General features: G+C 39.2%; 1 protein-coding gene across 4 annotated transcripts in view; it reads right to left on the bottom strand.

The window, feature by feature from the left end:
• The window catches only part of sorcs1 (sortilin-related VPS10 domain containing receptor 1), a 212,648-nt gene that overhangs the window by 120,385 nt on the left and 74,238 nt on the right, over window positions 1–18,025 (bottom strand). For all 4 annotated transcript variants that reach the window (XR_010546715.2, XR_010546714.2, XM_065295393.2 and 1 more), the window contains exon 2: window positions 2,281–2,348. Coding sequence is in view for 2 of the 4 variants with exons in the window: in XM_065295393.2 (XP_065151465.2) it covers window positions 2,281–2,348 (68 nt within the window). In the remaining 2 variants the exon portion in view is untranslated. The remainder of the gene's footprint in view (window positions 1–2,280; window positions 2,349–18,025) is intronic.

Below are 18,025 nucleotides of genomic sequence, written 5' to 3'. Positions count from 1 at the left end.
TTGTCGAACCTTTCAAGTCTTATTTGCATTTTTATAACTTCCTGTAGACCAGGGGTCTCTAATGTGGTGCCCGCGGTCACATGACACATGAGATCACAATCAATGAGGTCAAACCTGGCGCACCATCTTTTAATTCCTTTAAAAAACAATATCAGTGAATAATGCCTTAAAGGGGACATTTCACAAGACTTTTTAAGATGTCAAATAAATCTTTGGTGTCCCTAAAGTACATATGTGAAGTTTTAGATCAAAATAACCATATAGATAATTTATTATAACAAGTTAAAATTGCCACATTGTAGGTGTGAGCAAATCGTTTTTGGGTGTGTCCTTTTACATGGAAATAAGCTGATCTTTGCACTAAATGGCAGTGCCTTGTGTTGGATAGTGCAGATTAAGGGGCGGTAGTATCCCCTTCTGACATCACAAGGGGAGCCAAATTTCAATTACCATTTTTCCCACATTTTTGCAGAGAATGGTTTACCAAAACTAAATTACTGGGTTGATATTTTTCAAAATTTCTAGGTTGATAGAAGCACTGAGGACCCAATTATAGCACTTAAACATGGAAAAACATGTCCTCTTTAAATTTTTGTCTTAGAAGTTCCGTGTGAATTGACCTACACGTATTCTGATTAACTTTTATGGTGCCTAGCGGTCATTTCTGACCAGCATCCACTTGTATTTAAAAAGAAGCTTGGAGATGCTGAGTTAAATGACCGAATAGACATTTTTGAGTGAACCATCTCTTCATTATTTCAATTAGTAAAAATACTAACTACTAAAAGCAGGTTTACCACACATACATTGCATTCACTCAGTGCAATGAGCTGTGGTCTGAATATCTGTAGCGGGTACAAAGACAATCAATGGCAGACACACCATTAATCAGCTAATGTCGCTTCATCAGACCATTAATTCTTTGTCATTTAAAAGTCAGAGGACAGGTTTTTACCATCACCCTGCACACACAAATGTAGCAGTAGAGCGAATACGGGACCCTTTCTCTTTTATAAAGGTGTTACTTCAAATATATGACACTGTATTTATCAGTTTCTTTGGCTACCACAGGGACTTGTGTAACATTTGTACATTGTGTACTTCTCTCAAGTGAAGACTTTTACCACCTTTCTTTTATAATGCTCAAACAGTGACATCAGGGAGTCCTATTACACTTTTTTCTTCATCATCTGTATTGCACTACATTATGGCTCTAAAATGGTGATATATTCCCATTTTTGAGTTAACAAATTAAAAGTTTATGAATCTATAACTAACTCGTAAACTGTATACATTTATGTCAAGTACAAAGAGTGTTGTTCCCAGAACCTACTGTAGGCAACTTCACTTCTGGAGTGATCTGTAGACGTAGGTGGAGTGAGTTTTTAACTAATTAAAAAACTGAGATTTTACCATTTATGCATGAATACAGTGTGGTAATGTTCAAAATATTACTTATGCCGATGTCCATCACTAACCCTAGAGCAACCAACATTTTTTTTTATTTTAAAGGGGCAATAAGTAGGATTTACCCCCATCTAGTGGTGAAATTGTATTTTGCATTCAAACGAACAGTGCTCTCTAGCGCCTCGCCTTTCCAAATGCGTGTTGCAACTACGGTAGCCGTTATGTAATCACAGATCTTCTTGTCCGTTGCAGCTGGTTCACATGTTCTGAATAAAAACGCGTTGTAAAAACGCGTTGGTAGGCTAGTGCTTTTTGTCCCTCTCTGCTATTATAGTTTATCAATACGGCGGAATGCCTCCTTGGACTTACCCGTTCAATGTAAGTAAAGAGGAGAAATTCTAAGCTTACAAAGAAAAGTCAGATCACTGGCAGAGGTCATTTGACACCAACGAGGACATATTCATAAAATAAAGACATTGATTTTGATTAATAAAACACGTAAAATCCTACTTACAGTCCCTTTAAACATACTGTACACCGATACATCAGGGGCGTGCAGTCCATAAAGCTGTGAATGCTCTGTGAAGAACCCACCCATTGGGTTAAATTTACCCAGAATTTTTTATATTTGACCCAATAATGAGTAAAAAAAAAAATAACCCAGCATATGTTGAAATACAACCCAATGGCTTGGGGTAATAATTTTTGACCCAACACTAAAGTGATGATACTGTACAGTCATATAAGATGATGATTTTAACTTCATTTGATCCCTGTAGTTAATCTTTAAGTGCTTAAACTGGTTAAACTTTTGTGTCCTCGTGTTTCTTTCGTAACATGCTGCAAATATAAAGTTTAAATTGGCATCCTCACCTCCATAAGGAGCTCTCAGTCACACTTCCCAGGTTGAAGTCATAAAGTTTGGTCAGCATTAGGATCACCTGTAAAAAAGAAATAACATTCGGATTATGCTGTGGCATATGGTTGTAATAAAAATTATAGGAAGAGCTCAGATGCAAAAAATCTGCATCTGAAATGTTGTCTTGTAAATGAGCATTTTTAATGGATTCTGCCAACAAAGCATCTTTTGCATCTGAGCTCCTCAAATAAACAAAATACAAAATCGGATGAATGGCAAAAAAGTGTACTAATGTATCAGATGCAGTGTGACCTGGAATAGCGGCACAAATAAACACATCTGTCCTGTGCAATGTGGAACCACAAAGGACTGAATGCATTCAAGCTCTATGAGAAATTTGTTACCTAACCTTTAAGTAATTTGTACTTTGATGTCAGACATAGTTTCTTTATATACAAAAAAATATACCATTTGCATCCATCATTTATTTTTGTTTGCTAGATAACATTATTGTCAGCGAAAAACAAAAATAAGAAAATGAATAGATACTTTAAAGGTGCAGTGTGTAATTTTTAGAAGGATCTCTTGACAGAAATGCAAAATAATATACAAAACTATATTATCAGGGTTGTATAAAGACCTTTCACAATGAACCATTATGTGTTTATTGCCTTAGAACGAGATCTTTTTATCTACATACACCGAGGGTCCTCTTACATGGAAGTCGCCATTTTGTACAGCCATTTTTCTACAGAAGCCCTTAATGGACATTTTTTTTACTAACTTGTCTCTAACGATGACATGTTTGTCCGGTGGCAGCTACCGTTGATTTTCTATGTGTTTCAAAACTAAGCGAGGGCTGAGCAGAGTGGACTAAGTCTTGGTTTCAATTTGCAACCTCACCACTAGATGCAGCTAAAATTTACACACTGCCACTTTAAATTGATTATGAATAAGGAAAAAATGTAAAATAGTGGGAATTAAAAATAAAATGTATGTAAAAGATAATTTTCAATTGTATTTTTATGCCTGTTTTTATACTGTAGTTCAAATTCTTAAAATCTGGATCAGAATCACTATTGATTTACCCATTATATAATCTGTTTAATTAATCAGTGTAAAACAACACAATTCCTAACATCCTGTTGCTATTCATCTCAATGTGAAATGCCATTAAATGATGCATCAGACTTCCTCCTTTATATCCTAGTAATTCATCTCCTCATTATTTAATCATATCACACCGAATCTATTTACGGCACTGTAAATATCCTTTATAATGTTTTAAAGGTGCACAAGCGCTAACTAGGTCAGTCAAACTCCTTGAGGAAAATCAGAGACAGGAAGACGGAGAGAGAATTCATGCCTAAAGCAAATAAAGTAGATTCATATAAACGTACAATCTATTCATGCTCCTGCAGAGATTTCATACCTGTATAAACCTCAAAGACCTTTGAAGAAATACCGATCATTATGAGGGAAGAGTTCATTGATTCTTTCAGAACTTTGTCACGATAACTACAGTGCTCGTCAGTCACTAACCTTCTACCTAACATCTTCTTTTGTGTTATTGGAGAATAAAGATTTTTATTTCTGGCCCTCCGCCCTTTTAAATGTAAGGCTGCAACTACTGTAAGCTGGTTAGATAGGACTATTACACAGTAGTCGACAGGATTCACCAGCACTACAAGGTGTGAACATGTGCAGTTGGCAGGAAAAATCCGATAGCATCCTTAGAGATATGCTGATCAAACTCTTTAGTCCACTAACATCTGGTAAGTCTAGACAGTAAATACACAAAGCAGACCCGCATCTTGCTGTTAATGAGACAAGTACAAGTTTTCTCAAGCCGGGGAAAACAATAGAAACATGTAAGCAATTCCAGCATTCAAAACAATTGTATGATGAAATCCTTATAACTTATACAGAATAAAGCACGTTTCCATGTACGCCAGTACTGTAGTTCACCAGGAAACATGTCATATGCTTAACTGCGGAGTTTTAAATGCCTGTAGACTCTTAAAAGACCATTCTGACATCGACATACATAGATATACACACTATATTGCCAAACATTTTGGGACACCCCTCCAAATCATTGCATCAAGGTGTTCCAATCACTTCCATTGAAAGGAACTCTTAATGGTTCATCATACCAAGACATTTTGGACTGGACAATTGCATGATCCTAACTTTTTGGGAACAGTTTGGGGATGGCCCCTTCCTGTTCCAACATGTGCACCAGTGCACCAAGCAAGGTCCACGAAGACATGGATGAGCGAGTTTGATATGGAGGAACTTGACTGGCCTGCACAGAGTCCTGACCTCAACCCAATATAACATCTTTGGGATGAATTAGAGTGGAGACTGCGAGCAAGGCCTTTCTTGTCCAATATCAGTGTTTGACTTACAAATGTGCTTTTAGAAGAATGGTCAAAAATTCCCATAAACACACTCCTAAACATTGTAGAAAGTCTTCCAAGAAGAGTTGAAGCTGTTGGGTGGGCCAACTCCATATTAAACCCTATGGATTAAGAATGGGATGTCATTCAGGTTCATGTGCATATAAAGGCAGGTGTCTCAAAACTTTTGGCAATATAGGATATTGTATAGAAAAGTGCTGTGTCCCTGATTGGCCAGCTAATCTGTACGTTGTGATTGGCCGGAATACCTCTGACGTCAGCCGGAAATGTGACGCTCCTTACCAAGTTTGAAAGATTTGCTCACAATGCAATGCTAACGGAGGTTAACTTACAGGCTGGGAATCTGTCTACGTCACCAATCCCGGCAAATTGACTGTTGCCTACAATCTCTGTGTTTGTTGTAGTCCAATAACAGAGATTTACGTTGAGGACAATAACTCGCGCCATCGTTTTCTTTGGGGTTTGTACCTTTTGTATATCGTTAACATGATTCATGGTACTAATACACACTTACACATCAAATGAAACTTTTTTACAGTGTATTATTTTTCCTAGCTTGCTCTGAAAACTTAGAGATGAGTCATTATGAGCATTGTTGGCTTTTGTATGATATATTGCTTTGTGAAGATCCTTTTTTTGTAAGTCACTTCGGATGAAACTATCTGCTAAATGACAACATGTAAATGCGCTTAAAGGAGAATTACAAAAGACTTGCTGGATGGAAAGTGATATTGGAGACATAAAACCCACACATTTATTACCAATTAAAACAATATTCACAAAAAGACAGTCGTGTTTGCACCAATTCAATGAGACAAAGGCAAGGAATGATTATAAACCTACACTATTTCTTAAAAACGTTTTATTGCAAAACACCTGGGGACCATTTTTACTTACATTGTCAGAATAAAATGATCAATTAATTGTCCCAAGTTGTCAGCACCCTTTAAAAATGTTTTTCTGACAGTATACTTAAGAAATCTAAGATTGCCATCTTTACAGATTTTAAGTTTCATATTTTATCTACACCACTGTAATGGTGGCACGACAATGTAATATATATGAGGAAATTCCCCATCTCTATGCATATCCAGCTTCAAAAACTCTCTTCTGTCATTGAAGTTAGCTGCTGATAGCATCATGCTGTGGACCTTCATTTCTCATCTGCATGGACTACGACTGTTGTTTAAAGAAATAATGGATGGTGCAATACACAGGGAAAACACTGCAAGGCAACCTTCTGGGAAACTTGGACAAATCCCAAACACAAAGACTTCAAATGATATCCATTGAAAGCTCAAATTATCCCAATGGACTTAAAAAAAATGGATGAATCAATTTGATATCTCTCAAAAACCCTGCGATCCAAAAACATACCAAATTGAATGGCAGGAAAAAACACGTAAAATTCTGATTTACATATTTTTTATGACAGCAAACAAGTTTTTTTACTCATGTATTGTTCATACATGAATAAAGAGTAAAATCCATTTGTATTTTTCCTCAAAACAACCCTAAACCTCAGATTTAGCTTGCCTCATTTACATGGGATTTGGAATTTATTCTTTCTGTGCTTTGACTGGGCTCATTACATACAGCGATGTTCATAGCCCCATGCCAGATCTGTTGTTCTTATAAATATTACTTAAGCATGCTGGATTATGTGCATACACGCAATTGGACGTACAGCCATGTAAACAGATGGCCTAATAGCCCAGCACGACTTTCAATGCAGACATCTGGTATAAAGTAGTTGTTTTGCGCAGTATGCCCTGTATTTACAGTCCAAACACTTCCAAAAAGCTTGTTGTGTTACAGAAACACTATATCAGGCAATTCCCTATAGTGTCAGTCTGGAGAAGATCATTCCCAGTGAAAAATAATACCTTGCACCACAGCAGGTGTTGCCAACCAAATTGTCCCGGTCTTGGATGCTGAGAGCAATTCGGACGCAATTTCAAAAGTGGGAGAAGGCTGTGAAAGCTATAAGGCGATCAACGTTAGACTTACTGACTATCTTAACAAACACTGACATGCCATCTTTAGCACCGCTCTTAACTCAGATTTGTTGTAGTTTATTTTTCACAGCAAAGCTCAAGATACTTTCTCTATATTCCCAATTTATAAAAGTCACATCTCTTGGATAAATGTACTGTAGGAATATATGGATGCCAGAAAACCAAGAAAATGTATGCTAAGAAGGTATTAAAGAGGAAGGTGTGAGAAGAGGGATAGCTTTTATTTGTCATCTATTAGCTGGGGCAGTAAGTGTAAGTTTGTAACCCCAGTAACGCGAATGGCGCAAATGGCGTCTCAACCAGGAGGCAGTTATAGCCTAATGGAGGGATCAGTCATAGCCTAGTGCGGGGCAGTCAAAGCCTAGTGGGAGCAAGTCATAGTCTAGTGGGGCCCAGTCGTAGCGTAATGGGGGCCAGTCATAGCCTGGGGGGCCAGTCGTAGCCTAGTGGAGCCAGTCGTGGCCTAGTGGGGGCCAGTCGTATCCTAGTGTGGGCCAGTTGTAGCCTAGTGTGGCCCAGTTTTAACCTAGTGGGGGCCAGTCATAGTCTAGTGGCGGCCAGTCGTAGCCTAGTGGGGGCCAGTCATAGCCTAGTGGGGGCCAGTCGTAGCCTAGTGGGGGCCAGTCGTAGACTAGTGGGGGGCACTCATTGCCTTGGGGGGCAGTCGTAGCCTAGTGGGGGCCAGTCGTAGCCTAGGGGGGGCCAGTCGTAGACTAGTGGGGGTCCGTCGGAGCCTATTGTGGGCCAGTTGTAGCCAAGTGTGGCCCAGTCTTAACCTAGTGGGGGCCAGTCATAGGCTAGTGGGAGTAGTCTTAGCCTATTGGGGGCCAGTCGTAGCCTAGTGGGGGGCACTCATTGCCTGGGGGGGCAGTCGTAGCCTAGTGGGGGCCAGTCATAGCCTAGGGGGGCCAGTCGTAGACTAGTGGGGGTCTGTCGTAGCCTAGTGAGGGCCAGTCGTAGACTAGTGGGGTCCAGTCGTAGCCTAGTGGGGGCCAGTTGTAGCCTAGTGGGGTCCAGTCGTAGCCTGGTGTGGGCCAGTCGTAGCCTAGTGGGGGCCAATCGTAGCCTAGTGTGGCCCAGTCGTAGCCTAGTGTGGCCCAGTCATAGCCTAGTGTGGCCAAGTTGTAGCCTAGTGTGGCCCAGTTGTAGCCTAGTGTGGCCCAGTTGTAGCCTAGTGTGGCCCAGTTGTAGCCTAGTGTGGCCCAGTTGTAATCCAGTATGGCCCAGTTGTAGCCTAGTGTGGCCCAGTTGTAATCCAGTATGGCCCAGTTGTAGCCTAGTGTTAACCAGTCATAGCCTAGTGGGAGTAATCTTAGCCTATTGGGGGCCAGTCGTAGCCTAGTGGGGGCCAGTCGTAGCCTTGTGGAAACCAGTCGTAGCCTAGTGGGGGCCAGTCATAGCCTAGTGGGGGCCAGTCATAGCCTAGTGGGAGCAGACTTAGCCTAATGGGGGCCAGTCGTGGCCTAGTGGGGGCCACTCATAGCCTGGGGGGGCAGTCGTAGCCTAAAGGGGCCAGTCGTGGCCTGGGGGGGGCAGTCGTAGCCAAGATGGGGGCCAGTCGAAGCCAAGTGGGGGCCAGTCATAGCCTAGTGGGGGCCAGTTTATGCTGAGTGTAGCTGCGCCTGGTCATAGTTTCAGATGGTGCAACAGGCTTGAATATTTTTTTTACAATTTTTTTACGTCCAGCTGGTGCAACCGTCCCCTGGGGTCTAAAGGTTTTCTGTCAAGTAGCAAAGATTATACATTCTATCATGCATTAGACAAAACAACTGTTAAGAGAAAGCAGAATGCCAATTTAAACTTTGCTCAGTAAACACATCATTTATCTGATTTTTGTTCAGGTTACTGGGTCAAACTGCAAATTGTTGGGTCAAAGTACAATATCTAGATGCATGCTGCTAAGGTTAAACATTGTGTCAAGTACTTGTGTATGTTTGTGGGGGCTACGTGAGGAAAGAAAAGTAAGGTATGAGAGACAAATGAAAGGTCTCCAAACCTTTTAGCATCTCTGAGCCCAAGAGTAATAATACATGATATTTTTGTGTCTCTACACATGGAGGTACACTGGCAGGTACATAACACTTCAGTCTCCTGCTATTTCTATGTATTTGCTTAACCGTCTTATATTGGTATCTGTGTGTGAGGTCAATGACTCAGTCCTAAAAGTCTTATCTGAATTATGCTGGGCTCATAGGAGCCCTTGTGTCTGCTATATATGGGGAGCGTTGTGGGTGGCCTTCATACTTCCAACTACTTTCAGATGAAATCCCACATAGTGGGCATATGTTGCATTACGGAGCATGCCAATTAAACAAGGCAATGCTTCTCAATGACACTGGTCCACATGAGTATCTGCAGAACAGGTGGAGTCAGTCACATTCTGTTAGTGTTTTATATTATATGCCATTTTGGAGACACTACATTACATTCAGGGCTTGACATTAACACCTGCCAACCCACCAAATGCGGGTAGATTTCAGCTGTGGCGGGTAAGAAAGCCACTCCCACTAGCCGTTTTGGTGAGTTGAATATAATTTTAGTTCTTTAAAGTCATGTTAAATAATATACAATGCATGCACAATGCGACGGTACGAAGCTTTAACAACTACCATGTGCACTCCCTGCACCCAGTGCAACGTCTAAGGCTTATTTACCATAGAGAGCTTGAGCACCGATGGATTTGCAAACACATGGGATGGAGTCTAAGCGAACACACGGGAAACAGTATTCAGGCAAGGGGAAAGATTCGAGACTGCATTATAGACATTTCAAGTGTGTGCATGCTCTATGGAGGGAGTGAAAAGAAATCTATAAAGATCTCAGTGCTCATATCTGAGAGAGCGGGTCCAACAAAGGAAACCTTAAACGGACAGGCTCGCGCTTCATTTTAAGGTACTTTTGCGCAACAGTAATGCCCTCTAGACATGTGTCTGTAGATTAGCACATTCAATGAAGTCTTAAATCACTTTCAACAATGCATGATCAAGCTCATAAAATACAATATGCATAAAAAACAAGTTGACAGCAAAATTCATGTACAGATCAAAAGATATTAAAGATGTTGATTTTTGTTTTAACATTCAAGTGTAAGTCAAGTGTTGGCCGGCTAGAGGATTCAGCTTTTTCTATTTTTGGAAAGCCAAAAACACACACACAAAAAAGAGCCATTTAGCATGACAAAATATTTCATGATATTATACTTGATGTTTTCACAGTGCCATGTTTTTGGAAGGCTTGTACAAGTATAAAATGGGATTCAATTTTCTCCCCTCTCATGTGTCTTACATCACGCACCAGCTGGACATTTGTGACCGAGGGGTTTGGGACTGAGAGACCCATCAGGGATATCTCAACAACACATACATTTCACTTTTTATGGTGGTCCTGTAGTAGAAGGGGCTAACGAACAAAGATGGATTCGCATTAAAAAATTACACAAACAAAAATGTCTGAGGGACAAGGTCCAGGGGAGTATTTAGAAAATACAAAATGTTATTCTGCGTCTTGATTTTGCAGGGCATAAGGGAACACTGAGAAAGAACAGCTGTTTGCCCAGAGGTGTTGGTGCAGATGGTCTTGGATTACGTGTCGAAACAACAGCATCACACTTTTTGTAGACCTTGAGGACACCTTGCGATTGGAAAACAGTTCAGCACTGGAGAAAAGAGTTTATTGCTAACAGTGGAGATGAGGCTCAATAACACCTTTATCAGATAACCCCAGACTTTTATATCTTGCACCACCTCTATTGGTGAAATTACTTGAAACTTTCCATGAGCTCTTAATCTGGGGAATTTTGGAAATATTCCAAATTGGAAACTTAACAGGAATTTATGATATATAATAATTATAGATTATATTTAATCTTCATCATGTTTTTTTTGTTAAAAGTGATTTAAGAATTCAAGGTGATGTTTTACTGACAAATGTCAAGGGGGCATTATTGTTGCCCAAAGTAGCCTACATTAATATGATGTGTAAACCTCTCCGCTCGCAGGTTTCCCTTGACTTTGGACAAAACTGGGACGTGTGCATTCAGGTATGCGCTATGAATTTCTCTCCGCTCTTGCCCCGAAAGTGTGCAAACACTGTAAATCTATTCAATCACTTCCATGCAATTGTTTTATCTTTCCCGAAGTGTGCGTGTATGCGCTCAGACTGCGTCTCGTGCATTCGCAAATCCATCAGCGCTCGAGCTCTCTATTGTAAATAACCACTACTGTATGTTGCTAGTGGGAGTTGTAGTTTCCCAGTTTTGCCCTACGCATTTTTTATCATTTTGCATAGATTTTAAGAAATTACAAAAAAATTTTATTCAACCTGCCAAAGTGGCTAGTGGGATTGGCTGTCTTACCCACCACAGCGGAAATCTACCCGCATTTGGCGGTTTGGAGGGTTTTAATGTCAAGCCCTGACTATATCATATACAAACATAAATAAAGCTATGCGTGAAAAAATCCTGATACTTACGCTCTTCAAGCCGTGGATTAATTTGATAAAAAATCTTTTTTATATTAATGCTTTCTGGAGGATTTTGGATCAAATAAATGCAGGCTTGATGAGCATAAGAGATATCTGTCGATGGGGGTGGTACACTAAAAGGTATGATAACAGAAAACTGGCTTGTAGAATGTAGTAGAGCAAGCATCATGGCTTGAGCTAACTACATGATAGCTAACCTAATGCATTTTTAATGAAATAGTGCTAGCTTACATTTAGATATCTGATTTACTGGCTTCAAGAAATTATCTGGGCATGTTATGGAAGAATGTGACTGAGGAATGTGCAGAGTAGAAATTAAAGTGAAATTGCATTAAATCTTGTTGTTTTAAACAAAATTATGTTGCAAGATTTTTAACTGTAGGCAACTGCAACTTTTTCAAATTCCCAGTTTATTCCCATTAATTTCCATTATCAGAAAATGACATTGAAAAATCCTGGAATTTTGCCACCCTACCTCTGAGGTACTACAATTAACTCTTAGGTACAAAGGTGTACTTTTTGAAAGGCCACTGCCCAGTGTCAGCTAGGGACTGTTTTTTTTTTTTTTTTGGACAGTGTACTGGCTGATCAAAAACTTTACACTCATGGTGAGCTAAGTAAATAGAAAATGCAGGATAAAAAGCTTTACTAAATTTATTATAAGTGGTCCACACAGAAAAAAATAATAATACATAAACATTATGACCATCAAATAATTTGCTTAAACTGTAAATGTTTAGGGTTATGTTTAAATCAGCATGGCTTGTGTATATTATATGTGTATATTATATAAACTGCTGAGAGCTGTCAGCTTTGCACATCTTGATCTCACTTTCTGCTGCTTGTCCTTGGCTTAAAAAGCTCAAGGACGAAAGTTCTAAAGCATAACTCACACGCACAAATACAGACACAAATAAACGCCATCTCCTGTGGTTCTGGAGGTCACACAAACAACACACAGAGAATACTAAACTCAACGCGGCCTTAAGGGTCAGCTGAAAACTTTGTTGACAGACAGATTGACTAGTATAGAGACAGAGCGCAGTTATGCAAATTTGAAAACCACGCCCACCGGGGGGAAAACAATCCAACCGTCTCCACTGACTTTGTATTGTGAGAGGCTGCCTCCTTGTCATTTCTGGCTTATAACAAAAAAACAAAATAATGCCTAAAAGCTGCCGTGTGACAATATGTACAGCTAACAAGCCAAAGAACCCAGAAATAAGTTTTTATAAGCTGTCGAGCCGTAAAACCCAGCCTTTAAGGAGAAAAAAGTGGATCGCCGACTACGTTTCCCCCTTGTGGACGCAGTTCTACTAATATGAGTACTATGAAATGTTGCCTGTATGCACTTTTGTGTCTTTAAACGCTCGTTTTTTGGGGTCGACAGCTTATAAAAACGTATTTACGGATTAAACTTAAAAACAGAATAATGCCTAAAATCTGCTGTGTTACAAGGTGCAATACAAAGTCAATGGAGACGGATGGATTGCCCCCCCCCCCCGGTGGGCGTGGTTTTCAGGTTATGATGCGCTGCGCTCTGTCTCTGTACCGTTTAGTCATAAAAAAATGTATACTGTGTGTTTACTCCTGTAAACGATAGATTTTGAGATACCATAATAACATTTTCATTTATAGTTTTGAAATTAATGCTGCTATGTTTATTAAAACTTTTTTTCTTAAAGGACTTTTAGAACAATCGCTTCACAAAAATGCAATTAAAATATACATAACTATATTATCAGTGGTGTATAAAGACCTTACTTAGAATGAGCCATTTTTTTATCTACATACACCGCGGGTTTATTTAAATGGAAGTAGTGTCATGTTTCTAGTTGCCGACAAGCTGCTCTACAGAGTATGTTTATGTTGTCTTAGACAACGATATGTTTGTCCTGTGGCAGCTACCGTAGCTTCTCATTGCGTTGAAATTGAGGTTAGTTGCAATTCGCAAACTCAAAGCTAGATGCCACTTAAAACAATACATTACACCTTTAATGCTATGTCTATCAATGTAACAAAGCATTAGAGATTTAAGCAGACAGCTGTCATATCATCAAACAGCATGGTCCTCTAGTAAAGTCTGTCTATATTGGCATATACAGTAGTGAACAGATGAAAACATATGGAGATGACAGCTACTGTAGGTCAAAGTAAACATTTTAAGACACCAACAGTACAGTTTGACAGACAACTAAACAGGAATTACTGGCAGCGCATGAAATTAAAAAATAAATAAATAGAAATAGATGAGTTTCTAACTTATATATTTTTCTTTTTTTTATCTCTCGCAGCATCTGCTTCTTAACCCTCAAAGCATTTGACACTTTTTTGACGCTGTGGCAGTCTGTGATGTCACGACACATCAACGGTTTATCTCATGAATATTAATTAGCTTACTGCCTAATCATATAAATTCATATTCATGAGCCGAGACTTTATAGAGATTACTATGTTTAGTGTGCAGGGGAGATGGTTGCCATACTTACCCTTATTAAACCAAATAATGTCAAATAAAACAAATGCAAACTTAGCTTTTGCTAGCTAATTGAATGAGAGATGCTTAAAGGGTAATTTAATACAAATGATGATAGACACATGTAGTCTCTAGTGCATGTCGCCAGCAGACGTTTATCCCAAAATATAAGCGAAAGTAAGTAAATTCAGTCTTCGCTAGTGTGGGGAGGGACGACACAATGTCTCTTGTGTCTCGCCTGACAAAACCACACTGGGGTCAGTATAAAGACTTTTAAAATATATGGAAGAGTTAGAGAAAAACAAACACCATGAGCTGTGCTACTATCAATTTAAATCCCCTGCTTACTTTAACCAGACGATATCTGCCCCTCCGCACAAACCTGCACCCCCTGGATAAAAACACAGGACTGGCCAAATCATTAGCTAATGCCTCTATGTATGGCTGTGTGACTCAGATATTGTGATAAATTATGTAGTCCACCATTGCACCAGATTAATTATATCCAACGAATTTTGAATATCCATTTGTGGAATATCAGGATGCCAAGAAAGATGTCAACAGCAAAAATAAACTTATTATATATATTATATATTGATAAACTGCAAAAAAAAAAAACACCTAATAAGTATTAATGTCTCATTTTCCAGGAACACATATCCAGTCCTCTTTAAAGCAAGATAAATGTATAGGAAAAACAAAACTGCTTATGAAGATACATTAGTTTATTTCTATTACAGCATTGGTAAACAGGTTTATGTTTTATGCATATACATCACAAGTTTGCCTATATGTTTAACGCAAGAGAAAGTGTTATAAAGGTTTTGTCAAATGCTTTTATCAGAAAACAAGGCAACCATATGCAAATTTGTCTTTAAATAACAAATGACAAAACTGTAAAGAATTTAACTTGAACATTATGGAGATACCCGGAGCAGATAAATCCTATAGCTGTAAAACAGCATTTATGTATAAAAACGGTTTGTTGTATTCTCACTGCATGCTTAGGCTTGGCTGCATACAGATTTTCCCTGTGTACTTCACACTGGCTTCTGATGCAGGACGCTATGCATAAATCAATATCCCACTCAGACATGAGAATAGTTTTAAACAAGGGCCTTGATGAGCAATTTTGATCGCAAAGTGCTGCCTCTTCTTACGGATGACACACTGGAACATGCTGACACCCTCTACAGCTTTTGACAAGTGAGAGAGAGAAACACTCGACGTCGACAGGCGATAGTCCAGATTATTGCTACTGTAGTCCTGGCCCTCCTGTTTTTCCCTGGACGGGTCCTTTATTTATTTATTTACATTTGATGTTCAACCAAGGAGTTTTGCAAATACAGAGAGAAAACGTCCTGTCAGCATTCCTCCTGTATTCATGCCGATGGCAGATATTCGGGTGGTCCAGGACCCCCCGGTGGTACGGGTTTTGGATTCTGCTCATTCTGCCCACGAAGGGGAACTTTTTAAACCAATCACATGAGCCATGAATGCATTGTAACTAATGGCACTGGACATCATGGCAAATCCTTCACCGATGACTATTTGGTGCTATATCTTGTTAGGCAGAAGACAGGAAAAGAAACTCATTATTTAACAATTTTAAAGCTGTCACCATGAACTGCAATTGTTTTTGATTTAATAAGGTTCTCTGGGGGCCAAAAATAAAGTTAGCAATCAAATAAAATGTGTCATCCATTTTCTCTTTTAGTTTTTACTCTTCCTTTGAAATGTGCTGTTGGAGTGTCACATTCATGACTGAAGTAAACGCCCACTGCTGTGATTGGCTAACAATTTTGCATATTAAAACCCTACTTGATTTTCTCTGAAAGCTGTATAGATCATTTTGGTTAGAAAAATACAAATAGTACATATCAAACCAGTGATGGTGAAACATTCTTACACTTGTGTGTTGCGACAATATTAGATTCAATAGTCGGCACTATATCATTTCTCTGAAAAAGTCTGCGCAACAGTGTCAGCATCGAATGAATCCACAATAAAATGAAGAGAACAAACAAATACGGTCTGAGTATTTCACAATCTGCTCAGTTACTGGGATTTTCACGCACAACCATTTCTAGAGTTTACAAAGAATGGTGTGAAAAGGGAAAAACATCCAGTATGCAGCAGTCCTGTTGGCAAAAATGTGTTGTTGATGCTAGAGGTCAGAGGAGAATGGGCCGACTGAGTCAAGCTGATAAAAAAGCAATTTTAACTGAAATAACCACTTGTTACAACCGAGGTATGCAGCAAAGCATTTGTGAAGCCACAACATGCACAACCTTGAGGCGGATGGGCTACAACAGCAGAAGACCCCACCAGGTACCACTCATCTACACTACAAATAGGAAAAAGCGACTACAATTTGCACGAGCTCACCAAAATTGGACAGTTGAAGACTGGAAAAATGTTGCCTGTTCTGATGAGTCTCGATTTCTGTTGAGACATTCAGACGGTAGAGTCAGAATTTGGCGTAAACATAATGAGAACATGGATCCATCATGCCTTGTTACCACTGTGCTGGCTGCTGGTTGTGGTGTAATTGTGTGGAGGATGTTTTTTTGGCACACTTTAGGCCCCTTAGTGCCAATTGGGCATCGTTTAAATGCCACGGCCTACCTGAGCATTGTTTCTGACCATGTCCATCCCTTTATGACCACCATGGCTACTTCCAGCAGGATAATGCACCATGTCACAAAGCTTGAATCATTTCAAATTGGTTTCTTGAACATGACAATGAGTTCACTGTACTAAAATGGCCCCCACAATCACCAGATCTCAACCCAAAACAGCATCTTTGGGATGTGGTGGAATGGGAGCTTCGTGCCCTTTATGTGTATCCCACAAATCTCTATCAACTGCAAGATGCTATCCTATCAATATGGGCCAACATTTCTGAAGAATGCTTTCAGCACCTTGTTGAATCAATGCCATGTAGAATTAAGCCAGTTCTGAAGGCGAAAGGGGGTCAAACATAGTAGTAATATGGTGTTCCTAATAATCCTTTAGGTGAGTGTAGGTGCAAATCTGGCCCCTGCATTTTACCAATCCAAAATATGATCATTTTCATAAGATAAGAGTTTTTGGTAAATAAATCAAATTCTGATATGTGAAAACCCTACCCAAAGCAGAAATTTTAATTGCTATGTTTTTAACATATGTCATTATTTTAATTAATGAATACTGGCAGGCTTCTGGTTTTAATTCGTTTTTTTAACAACATCTAATGAAAGAAAGAAGTGCCATAAAGCAGCGCCTTTAAAAAAATGAAGTATCAAAATTTAACTTACTAAAAGTTGACTTCTGACAGCACTGAAAATTACTTACATAAATTACAAACAAACATGCTGGTTTATTCAAATGTGTTTTCTTGATTAAATATAACTTAATTACTTAATTAAAATCAGTTGAGTTTAATACGGTTTCTGTGGTTTGATTTCATGAATGCAGATTAGTGCCGATTTTCTCAGCGGGGATCTAACATGGGGGTAATCACTCAGACCCCAACAATGTTTTCATGCCTAACAGAGATGAATAGTGACAAACAAATACAGACAATCAGGCAAAGAAATGTTCAGATACCTCTTAGTGTCTCTGTGTGTCTATGAATGCCCTTGTATTTGACAGGAGGAGGTCTAAAATGAATGATGTTTCTAAAAACAGTAGTTATTTAAGTGATAAATCATTGTTTACCAAGTTGCCATAAGGGCCAGATAACACTTGACACAGTTATTAAAATGGAAAGCATGGCCACTCTTTCTCTCTCTCTAGCCTGATAATGCCAGACATGCTGCCACTTACATAAAGGTATTTCTACGACTAAGTTGTAAATAAACAGCACAGTTTCTATAAAACTTGTATACCCCAAAGCCAAGCATTTACCTTTACCTTTTATCTTGGATATATCACTTTTTTGCAACTATCATAAAGACCAAAAAAGGGATTTTATTTATTTAACCTTATTGTGAAGTGCTACGATTAGCATTCTGTGAAACAAACTTGTTATGTTTGAAGTTTCAGACAAAGAAAGTCTGACGGCCGAACATCCATTTTATCCATTCAACAACCTCTTTGTCCTCTGTACTACACAATCAAAGTCTGTTCTCAACACTTGAGTCTGATTAGAAATGATTAAGGTCTGAGTCTTGATCTGCTCCACATAGCCCACCCTGCTCTTGAGACACCCACAGTTACGACAATAACCTTGCATGTTCTCCATCCGCACCACGCATAATCTAGATTGCAATTTACAAACGCAATCTGGTGTGAAATGTACAGAACGGAATATGTATGACTATTTGTAATATGTATGACTTCTTCTTTTTTTGGGGGGTCGGAGGGTCTCGGAAAG

Source organism: Paramisgurnus dabryanus, chromosome 4, assembly GCF_030506205.2.
Source record: "Paramisgurnus dabryanus chromosome 4, PD_genome_1.1, whole genome shotgun sequence".
In the NCBI taxonomy this organism is placed as follows: domain Eukaryota; kingdom Metazoa; phylum Chordata; class Actinopteri; order Cypriniformes; family Cobitidae; genus Paramisgurnus; species Paramisgurnus dabryanus.
This window is presented reverse-complemented; position numbering and strand designations above follow the sequence as displayed.